The sequence below is a fragment of the Panthera uncia genome, unplaced genomic scaffold, assembly GCF_023721935.1.
Source record: "Panthera uncia isolate 11264 unplaced genomic scaffold, Puncia_PCG_1.0 HiC_scaffold_426, whole genome shotgun sequence".
Classification (NCBI taxonomy): domain Eukaryota; kingdom Metazoa; phylum Chordata; class Mammalia; order Carnivora; family Felidae; genus Panthera; species Panthera uncia.
Genome location: NW_026059568.1, coordinates 24,830 through 36,183, shown reverse-complemented (window position 1 = coordinate 36,183; position 11,354 = coordinate 24,830). Strand labels below are relative to the sequence as shown.

At 49.0% G+C, this 11,354-nt stretch overlaps 1 protein-coding gene across 1 annotated transcript in view; it reads right to left on the bottom strand.

The window, feature by feature from the left end:
• Positions 1 to 6,462, bottom strand: part of LOC125918073 (TPR and ankyrin repeat-containing protein 1-like) — an 18,512-nt gene extending 12,050 nt beyond the window's left edge. The window contains exons 1-3 of the mRNA XM_049624118.1: positions 6,179 to 6,462; positions 2,766 to 2,892; positions 68 to 218 (exon numbers count right to left, since the gene is read on the bottom strand). Of these exons, the coding sequence (XP_049480075.1) occupies positions 68 to 218; positions 2,766 to 2,892; positions 6,179 to 6,309 (409 nt within the window). The 5' untranslated portion in view covers positions 6,310 to 6,462. The remainder of the gene's footprint in view (positions 1 to 67; positions 219 to 2,765; positions 2,893 to 6,178) is intronic.
• Between the last annotated feature and the right edge of the window lie 4,892 nt (positions 6,463 to 11,354).

The following is an 11,354-nucleotide window of genomic DNA, read 5'->3' as shown; positions in this document are numbered from 1 at the left end:
GGAAGGAAGGAAGGAAGGAAGGAAGGAAGGAAGGAGGAAAGGCAGATTTCCCGTGGTTCCAACTTACTGCCCATAGTGGTAAAGACTCCCACAAGGAAATCAGCAATCTGGATCTGGTCCGGGCTGCCCTGGAGAAGTCGCAGACCCTCGAAAAACATTCGAGCAGCTTCGTAAGGCTGAAGCAACCTCAGCAAGGAGTAACCAGCCCGGTAGTATCCCTGGGACAGAAGAAAAGCAAACCCGTAACTCACCCATCCCTCTAACCAGCTGCTAAAAGGAAAGGCAAGATTGATGACATGGGGAAATGAGCTGGAGAGGTTTCACTTCTGTGTCAACACAGATTTCTAACAAGCACTGGCTACAGGATTTCCACGTTACGTTCTGTGCCACAGTTTTCCTGTCATTTTTTAACTGCCAAGAAAACAATCATTTCCAAATGCATGACTTCTACTGCATCTAACGTAGGACAGAGCGAAGGAAGCGGGCCCGCTTCCAAGTACATGTGTGGCTTAGTTATTCACGCAACAAATCACAGCCCTGGCAAGAAGAGAATGAAAAAAAATCCTCCGACGACAGCGTTCCAGAAAAGAATGAGATTGTCATGTAAACACAGAACTTGTTCGCTGCTCCTTTCAATCAAAGTCAACACGACTTCCACGGGTACACAGCTGGAAAAAAAAGTTGTCATGACAAGCGTTGAGGTATATCGAGCTCCACGTTATAGGCATTGTATACCGGAGGCAAACATTGTTTATTTCTGTGGAGAGGAAAATTACAATGATTGTTGGAGGAAAATGGCTGACTTTTGCCTACACAAAATGGTGCGCCTTGAGTAGGAGCAAAATGACATTGCCTTCCCCCTCTTTGATTCTCTAAAGGAATCCACACCAGGATCTATCATGACAACATTCTAAGATAATGAAAGGTGTCCACCAACTGGGTTCACACAAAAAGAAGCACTTAAAAATTCCACTGAACACCAAATCTCTGACTATTGATTTGTTTTCACCTTCATTTGAAACATCATTAGATGACAACGAGGAAAAAAAGGGTTGGGAGAATGTCTGGGTTTTTTTTGCCCAACCCAGTAAGCTGGATACAGAATTCCCCGCTTCCTTCCCTTCCTCAGATTTTAGTTTCTTTCATCTTTTATTTTGGTGGGGAGAGGAAAGGGGTTCAGAATAGGCCACCCCAAAATATGGCACTCGGCCTAAGGATTATCTTGAGCCCAAGGCATTTGAGATTCAAAAGATGTGGAAGGAAACCTTCCTGGAGCTCCCCTGATCTGAGTAAAAGCAGAAAGTCTAAGAAATGAGGACTGCCATAAATTTTCTCTCCCAGGGAATTTTTATGGCCATGAAGAAGACGGACATTGGCACTGAGCCGGCCCAGCGCTGCTAAACATTACTGAGATAGCCCTTCTCTCCCCTCTCATGAGTTTCCCCCACGTGTGTGCATGTGCATTCCCACAGTCCGCAGCCCCCCGACGTCTAAACCCCTCTCCTTTGTCTGTCCCGCCTCCACACTTTACCACTCTGTTAAAAATGTATAGGGGCGCCTGGGTGGCTCAGTCGGTTAAGCATCCGATTTCAGCTCAGGTCATAATCTCACACTCCATGCGTTCGAGCCCCGCATCGGGCTCTGCTGACAGCTCAGAGCCTGGAGCCTGCTTCGGATTCTGTGTCTGCCTCTCTCTGTCCCTCCCCCGCTCCCACTCCGTCTCTCTCAGTCTCAAAAATGAACAGATGTTTAAAAAAAAATTATTTAAGGAAAGGCTGAAGGTGAAATAGGCAAATCCCTCCCTCGAGGATGGAGAACATGCAGGTCAAAACCCCTCGCCCCTTCCCACTGTTCCGTACACAAAATGCAGATCCCTGAGAAGACAACACAAACTCTTATGTCCTGAGTGCCAACAACTCGAACCAAGGTCTCCTTAATCCTTGAAGCGACTCTGAGACCTAAGCAGCCACTCCCTACACAGTGGGGGAAAGGAAGGCTTAAGGAAGGAAACGCATTTCCTCCCATGCTGAAACCAGTCTGCCGCACAGCAGAGCAGCGGGGAGAAAGGCCTACGCGTTTCTGACCTTGGAGCCTCGCCATAAATGGTCCGTATCACTCACGTGACACTTAATTGTCTGTGCCTCAGATGGCTCCAGAATGGCAACTCCTTTATGGTCTCCGATTTTGCTTTTTGTCCTCTCCCCACCTTGACCGAGAGTTACTCAACAGCTGGGCTGGTGTCTCCCTGGCCTTTTGCTCACCCTGAGGCAGGAAGAACTCGAAGACTGACAGCATTTTAGCTGCGGAAAACGATCAAATACTCATTTAAATACTCATTTACCGATCTTTGTTAACCCCTGGTGGGGGGGTGGGGGTGGGGGTGGATTGCTGGCCATTCGAACCTCCCCCCACCCCCATCCCTCCAACGGAGCTGATTTTGAAGAAGTGCTTCGGAAGAAGTAATCGGTGCCATGTGGGTCCGCCCAGCTTGCACCTGCAACACAGCTTAGCTCAAATGAAACTCGGAAACATCAAAGTACACTTCGGACTACGAGTAGTGGTGAAACTACATCAGAGCACAACGAGCTCCACCTGCAAGGGCATTGCCACACCTGGCCCTCACTGTTCCCGGTCTTCTCCAGACAGGCTCACACGCCCTACGGGCACCTGTGTGAAGTGCAAAGGATTGAATGAGATGCACTCCTCATACTTCCATTTTAAAAAGAAGGGAGGAAGGAGGCAGGGCCCCCCAGCTGTCCCCGTACCTTCACGTAGGTTGGATCCCACTGGAGACATTCCTTGGCCGCCACAAAGGCCTCATTCCATTTCCCGAGGCTGTAAAATGCACTGGATTTGTTGCACAGCAGGACGGCCAGCTCCCTGGGGGGAACCCTGTCAGAAAGAACCAACCGGTGGTCAGTAGAGCCCGAGCCATCTTTCTGCAAATGCAGAAAACCACCTTCGAGGTCACAATTCTGGGGCTGACTGCCACCATCACCAGCTAAGGTCCCAATTACACCGATCACATCTGACCCCCCAGCCCCCAGAAATCCCGGGGCATTGGCAAAGTGCAACCACTCCCAAATCCTCTGCTCCTTTTCATGACAGATGTTCTCAACACCTTGGTTCTACCTCTGACTGATCTCCAGGATCTTTTCATTTTTTAGAGACCGTTGGTGAAGCTTCTGTGAAAATGGTGACTGGTCCTGGAGCGCTGGGGTGGCTCAGTCAAGTGTCCGACTTCAGCTCAGGTTACATTCTCACAAGTCATGGGTTTGAGCCCCACATCAGGCTCTGTGCCGACAGCTCGGAGCCTGCTTTGGATTCTGTGTCTCCCTCTCTCTCTGCCCCTCCCCTGATCATGCTCTGTCTCTGTCTCTGTCTCTCAAAAATAAGTAAGTGTTAAAAAAAAAAATTTTTTTTTTAAAGTTAGGTGATGCAGATAAGCACAAATAAAAAGCAAAGTAAACATCACCTCTACAACTGCCCCATCGTCAGTGCTTTGTTTCCGGCTTCTGTCCCCTTAAGTTGAAGGGATGAGGCCCCAGAGGTGCACAGAAGAGGCAGTGGGGCGGTCAGTGGGTGATCGATCAGCAGGGGCTGACTGCAGGTGTCCCGCCCAGATAACCTAGGCCGTGCAGCCATCCACAGCTGCAGTGAGCACTGGCTGCCACTAGGGGCTCCCATGGCCCTGTTCTCCAGATTCGCCCTCAACCTAACGGGAGCTGCCCTCTCCCCGGGAAGTTGTGCCCCTGGTGCAGACTAAATTGTGCCTCTCCGTCCATATGTCGAAGCCCTGGCCCCCCTGTGTGATGCTATTTGGAGATGGAGCCTTTCAGGACGTAATTAGGTTTAGATGAGGTCATGACGTGAGGCCCTCATAAGATTAGTGCTCTTATGTGAAGAGACCCCAGAGAGCGTCCTCTCTCTCTCTCTCTCTCTCTCTCAATCTCTCTCTCTCTCAATCTCTCTCTCTCTTGCTCTGCCGTGTGATGATGATTCAGAGCGAAGGTACCCATCCGCAGACCAGGAAGAGGGCTTTCACCGGAAACTGAGCTGGCCAGCACCTTGATCTCAGACTTACCAGCCTCAGAACCGTGAGGAGTAAGTTCCTGTTGTTGACTCCGCCCGGTCAATGGCATGTTGTTTTGGCAGCCCAAGCCCCACTCCTGAGGACAACTCCCCGGGGCCAGACAGCCTACAACCGAGGGTTGGCTGGCATGGGAACCAGAAGGTCAGCTCCCTGGCCCCAAAGTGGGACGGGCTCTGCAGTCCAGCTCATGCGCCAGAGCTCCCCAGGGGATCAGGCTGAAGCTGCCTCCAGAGGACGCACCGTCCCTGCTCGGAGCCCCTGCCCCTGCCCCATCCTCCTTCCCTCAGTCCCCTTCTCCTGAGAGCACTTGCTCAGCAAACCAAACGCACCTAAATCCCTATGTCAGCCGGCAGCGGCAGGGGGGAACAATGGCAGGAAGGTTATGAGAGATAATAGGGGAGGGTCCGGGCAGGGGTCCCTTTAGTGGCCCCACGGTGCGGGGCAGTCTACAGCCATAACCGCTACACCCGACTGCCTGTTTAAGAAAGTCAAATGCTTTGTGCTCGGGGCCCAGCTCTGACACCGTTCTGATCTGAGCCGGGAGGGGCGGAATTACAGGCCCAAATCAATGACACTCAACCCACATCCAGCTACTGGGTAGACACCAAGGTGACAGAAGGCAGGAGGTGGGAGCCGGGATTCAGTAATTTCATCCCGGGGCATTTCCCGGTACAAATGTAGGCCGCAGGCACCCCACAAATGCCAATCTCGGCCTCCTCTACTGCAGCGGTCCCCCAAGTATGGTCTGGGAGTGTCTGGTGTGCCCCAAGACCATCTCAGGTGGCCCACAAGGTCAAAATATTTTCCCAACGATAGCAGGCTGAATAATAGTCCCCCAATAATGGTACCACTTGTTGGCCAAAGAAACTTTGCAGATGTGATTAATTTACAGATCTTGGGGTGAGATTGTCCTGGATCAGGATACAACCACAAGAGTCCTTATGGGAGAGGGACAGAGGGAGACGTGGCTGTAGCAGAGGAGAGAGTGACATGACGTGGCAGCACACTGGGAAGAGACGCTTTGAGGATGAAGGAAGGGACCACAAGCCAAGCCGGGCAGGCAGCCAGCCAGAGCCGAAAGAGGCAAGAAATGGGTTCTCCTCTGCAAAAGACCAGCCCCACCAGCACCCCGATTTTAGCTTCGGGAGACTCATCTCAGCTTCTGACCGCCAGAACTATAGGATAATAAACGGTGTTTTCAGCCGCTAAATTGTGGTCATTAGTCACAGCGGTAACAGGGGACCACGCATGTGTCTTTTTCACACGTTCTCTCCCATGTGTGCGGGGAATCTTCCAGAGGCTACACGACGCGTGGTATCACAGTGGATTGAACGCAGAAGCAGATACGAGAAGTCGGATGCCTTCTGTTGGGACAGACATTAAAGAGGTCTGCAAAAATGAAAACTGGGCCAGCCACCCTTCTCACTAAATTTTCAGCTTTGGAAAACATACTTATTTTGCATTATAATGTGTTACTTCCGTTAACACATAATGGGCTTATTACTGATCTTTTCAATAGATGCTTAAAAACGTATTTTAAGCTTATCTCCGTTTTAAATTCAAATACAGGCTCTACTGAAAGCTACACCCTACACAGACAACAGCTCTTAGCTGTTAAGCACGCTGCGATAATAAAAATGTTTGGGAACAGGTCTCCTGAAAGCCGAGGGGGCAGAGGAAGGGGTGGACCTGAGTCCCCCTGGGGTACACACGGTAGCCTGGGGGTAAACATCACAGATGATCAAGAAAGTGAGAGAGATGGCCATTGAGAGAGGCTGGGGGCTGGGATCGTCCCAGGAACTCAGATTCCCACAACCAGACAGAAGGGGAAATTGTGCAATGCTTACCAACAGCGTCCTACGTTTCACTTTCTATTTCTCCGGTACTTGGTATTCTCTGTGCAGTTTCTGAGCTCACAGCACAGAGCAGATAAATAGGAAGTGGGCGAGAAAGAAAACAGAAACTAGGCGGCGTGATAAGAAATGAAAACATAAGCGGCAGAGTGAGTTTCCTTCCATTTGCTACAAAACAAACAAACAAACAAAAACAAAAAACGAAAGGTGAGGAGTAAATCCCAGCACTTACCCCCACGGATATAACTGCAGGAGAATCTGGATGGCCTCATCATACTTTCTGATGGCCAGAGAGAAGTTCCCGTTCTTAAGAACTTGGTTGCCAGATTCTTTCAACAGCTCAGCGTAAGCTGTGGGGTCCATCCTGTGAGCAGAGAGACGGGGTGGGGGGAAAAGGCTGGCGGCCCGGCCGCTCTCCCTTCACGTCTGCATTGCTGACTGTGTGGAGAGGCACTTGGTTCATTCTGGCCCCACCCACCTGCCAAGCACATCCTGACAACACCCCTCACCACCAGGGGACCACACGGGGCTCTTCTTTTTCCGACTTCAGTGGCAGCAGCCGGGGGGGGGGGGGGGGGGGGGGGGGGGGGGGAGGCGGGGGAGGGGGTGGATTCCATTTATTCGGATTCCATTTATTCTGTGCTAATGGCCTGGCCAGGCACTGAGTGGTGAGGCTGCTTCTGCCCACAAGACGACTGACACCTGGCAGGTCGTGTGTGCCCCAGAAGCGGCGGCTGTTCCCGAAACTGGCACTGTTGTTACCTTCTTGTTTACCCACCACCACGGCCCCCGTAAGGAGGCGCTGTCCCCGCGGTGCAGAGGCGGAAACTGAGGCTCCTGGAGGTTCAAGTCACCTGCCCCCGGTTCCGACCCGACGGCCAAGTTTCTGCTCCTGACCACTGCACCGCATCGACTACTGGTAGCGGCGAAACGCAGTGGATAGCCCTCCCATCCTCTTGGAAGGGGGGAAAGGTCTAGAGGCCTCCATATACGAGGGGTTAGGACACAGGGCCACAGCCACTGCCTCTTCCACCCTCTCCCCTTTCTCAAACACTCTAATATATTTGTCCCCGAGATTACTTCTTGCAGGTCGTACCTTCTGTCTTACTTTGTCGCCCTACAGACTAGCATATGAGGGCCATTTAAATATTCATGGTGTAACGGATTGGAATGCCAAACCCAGAAGGAATGCCAAACCCAGGCAACCCAGAAGGTTGCCTGTTACTGATTCTCTCTGATGTGTAGTCGGAGACAAGCGTCCAGAGCCTCACCTGCCCATGGACCCCAGAAGTGTTTGCTGAGCAAAGGTAGTAGAGAGGAGCTTGAACCCATAACCCCAAGATCAAGAGTTGCATGTTCTACTGACTAAGCCAGCCAGGTGTCCCAATATGGCTCTTTTAGAAATAACTCCCCGGGGCACCCGAGTGCCTCAGTCAGTTAAGCGTCCAACTCCCGATTTCGGCTCAGGTCACGAGCTCACAGTTGTGAGATCGAGCCCCACGTCATGCTCTGACCTGAGCACCAAGCCAGCTTGGCATTCTCTCTCTCTGCCCCTCCACTGCTAGCTCTTTCTTTCTCTCTCTGTCTCTCTCAAAATAAATAAAAACTTTAAAAAATACTTCTCCACTGCAAGAAAAGGCCACAAATTTGTCCAAAATGTGTAAGGCTGTAAGCCCACAATTCACAGAGGAATACAAGTAATTTCTAAATATATGGAGAGTGAATAAAAAAGATCACTCTCACTAGAGAGCAAAGAAATGAAGAATTACAGCAACAAGGTATCATGGGGAAATACTTAAACAATTAAAAGAATGACCCCAAATGTTGGGGGCTGTCATATACCGCTTAGAGGGGAAATGTACTACATCACGGACAGATTCAGTCTTATGGATATTTGCCACAGTGAAATGTGGAAATAACCCTAAATGTCCTATGACTCGTAATGGATTTGAATCGGTTATAGAATACCCATATTGGGGGGGGGGCACCTGGGTGGCTCAGTCGGTTGAGCTTCTGACTTCCGCTCAGGTCATGATCTCACAGTTTGTGAGTTTGGGCCCCGCGTCAGGCCCTGTGCTGACAGCTCGGAGCCTGGAGTCTGCTTCGGATTCTGTGTCTCCCTCTCTCTCTGCCCCTAACCCACTTGCATTCTGTCTCTGTCTCTCTCAAAAATAAATAAACATTAAAAAAAAATTTTTTTTAAATATATCCATATGGGAGAATACCATTAATTAAAAAATCATGTTGTAGGGGCGCCTGGGTGGCTCAGTCGGTTAAGCGGCCAACTTCAGCTCAGGTCATGACCTCGCAGTCCGTGAGTTCGAGCCCTGCGTCGGGCTCTGGGCTGATGGCTCGGAGCCTGGAGCCTGCTTCCGATTCTGTGTCTCCCTCTCTCTCTGACCCTCCCCCGTTCATGCTCTGTCTCTCTCTGTCTCAAAAATAAATAAACGTTAAAAGTCATGTTGTAAAAGAACATTTAATGATTGGCTATGTTAGTAAATGAAAAGTACAGTCTACATAAATAGGTGTATAATCCCAAACTGAATTTTTAACACATATAATATATTGAAAATATGCCAAAATGAAACACCATTGAGATTAGGCAGGGTTTTAATTTTCCTTCTTGTACTTTTCTGAATTCCCAGCTGCTCTACAATGAACATTAATAATCAGAATATAAATGTTATTAAAATGAGACTCTTTAAGGGCTTAATTGAAGAATTCAAACACAAAACATTTCCACTCTATTTACGAATACAATAAAAACAATTCATGTCAGAATTTTCGGGTTGTTTCCACCAACAGTGGGCTTTTAATGTTAGGTGAGCAAACGTCAAATGTATTCCTTCTCTTGTTTCTGCTTTTTCTCGGTAAGATGACGTCACGGGAAATAGGGGGATTGCCAGCCACACAGAAGGCTTTTTGCCTCTTTTTTTTTTTTTTTAAGTTTTTATTTATTTATTTTGAGACAGAGACAGCGTGAGTGGGGGAGGGGCAGAGAGAGCGGGAGAGAGAGACAGAATCCCAAGCAGGCTCCGCACGGTCAGCGCAGAGCCCAAGGCAGGGCTCGAACTCACGAAAGAGCGAGATCATGACCTGAGCTGAAACTGAGAGTCAGATGCTTGACCGGCAGGGCCGTCCAGGCGCCCCGCCCCGGCTTTTGGCTTCTTATTAGGATTTATTAGCAGCCACGGTCTCATGATAGGGAAGAATGCTTTATATCTCTTCCTTAGAACACAGAGGGCTTGGTGGTTGAGTCTGCTTTTTTTTAAGCAACCGGGCAGTCTGTTTATAGGATGAAATTGTTAAGTACAAATGGTAATGACATACAGTTGATGGCTAATACGTACCAAGTGCCTACTTTGTGCCTGACATCAATCACGCCGTTTCATTCTTACAAGAAAACCCACGAGGGAGTCATGACTGCATCCCTGTCTGACACACAGGGACACGGCAGCAGAGAGAAGTTAAGCTACTTGCCGCAGTGACACAGAAAGTCGTGGCACTACAGTGCACACCTAGGTGATGTGACCTTGAACTACAGTCTGAAAGGCCAGGACAGGGGCTCAAAGGTCAGCACCCAGTCAATCCCCAAGGCATGTGATGATTTGGCTGGCACCGAGCCCTCACTTCCAGGGTCTTTTTTGGTGTGATGAAAGCCCAAAGTAGATAGTCTCACAGCTGTGGCGCTGGCTGGCAGTCATTTTCACTGTGTCCCCGTCAGGATTCAAGGTCCAGTTGTGGGGAGGTGTCATGGGCTGCCTGGCTACACCCAAGGAAGTAGAAATAAGAAAAATACAAGTGCCCTCGGTAGATTTTTTTAAACCAGCAAGTCTGAAACAAAGCAGATCCAGGTTGTTATAGCTTTTATTACTTGTTGTCTATATACACATGAAACCCTGTAACTGCCTTATAGGAATAGAGCAAAAACTTCAGACAGGGCTGGGCATGGGGCCACTAAAAATGGGCACAGGGAAGCTTTACCTTCATGCGTCATCTGAGCACTAGAAATCTTGGTAGCAAATTCACTTTTCTTGTTCTTGGGTTTTTTTTTTTTTCTTTTTTATGAAAATCCTTTCAAAAAACCCTGCAAAGACAGTCAATGATTTAAGACGAACCCTGGAATGCTGGGGATAGACAGTTCCGAACCAAGGCCAGGGGGAAGAGTTCTTAAAACTGACTCCTTCCTACTCCCCACAGGAGAGAAGGTGGCCACAGACAGTCTGGGATAGAAATCCAAAGTCAGAACTCATTCTGGAGATTCCAATTTGTTTTCTTTGCCCTTCTTTCTCTTTTCTTTTCTTTCCCCCCTCCTCCCCCCGGGGGAAGGCTTGTAAATGCTGATGGGGAAGACTAGAGGTTTTCTGGAGAAACTCACCCAAATTTTTTTCAAAAGGCCTGTGGAAAAGTATGAGGTGCTGGACCCAAGCTTTTCCTACCTGGGTGTTTAATTAGAACAAGAAAGACCAGATCACCGTGTGCACCCCGCAGACGTCTCACCAGCCTGCACCAACCCACCAAAGCCCAGCTCAGTGGCCTGCCATAAACCCCAGGGCTGTCCTAATCCAGCCAACCCCCTTTATCCAACAACTTTAAATGACTTCCACCTTAATTTATAGCCTCAATTACCCCCAACTACATGTTCACCAAAGTCAGGATGGTGATTTGAAAACCAATGGACTAGTTCAGCATCAAACCACCCTTGTGAAATTTACATCCTAAATGTAAATAAATAACAATCTCCCTAATATGTGGGGTCTCTTGACTGCTTTTATTTATTTTTTTTTTAATTTTTTTTTCAACGTTTTTTATTTATTTTTGGGACAGAGAGAGACAGAGCATGAACGGGGGAGGGGCAGAGAGAGAGGGAGACACAGAATCAGAAGCAGGCTCCAGGCTCCGAGCCATCAGCCCAGAGCCCGACGCGGGGCTCGAACTCACGGACGGCGAGATCATGACCTGGCTGAAGTCGGACGCTTAACCGACTGCGCCACCCAGGCGCCCCTCTTGACTGCTTTTAAAGCTATGCCTCTTTTAATGAAATTTTCACTTACTCACCCAACATATTCGTGCCTCTCAAGAGGATCTAGAACTTTAGATTACTCCAATGTTAATATTTACATGGAATTAACCTGGGTGAGGCACTGTCCTGGGCATCGGGGGTTTCGTGGTGAAAGGGCAACCACTATTTCACCTGCAAGAAGTTTATTGCCTGTTAGAGAGATGGACATAAAATAAATAACCACACAAATATTATAGCTAATGGATTGTTCCTCTGAAGCAGAAAAGTAGAGGGTAAAAGAAAGCTTATAAAATGAGAATATAACTTTAGAATGGGGAGGGCAAGTGACATGTAAGCCAAGCCCCAAAAATGAGTAGTTGGCCCAGTGAAGAATAGGGCCAGGGGA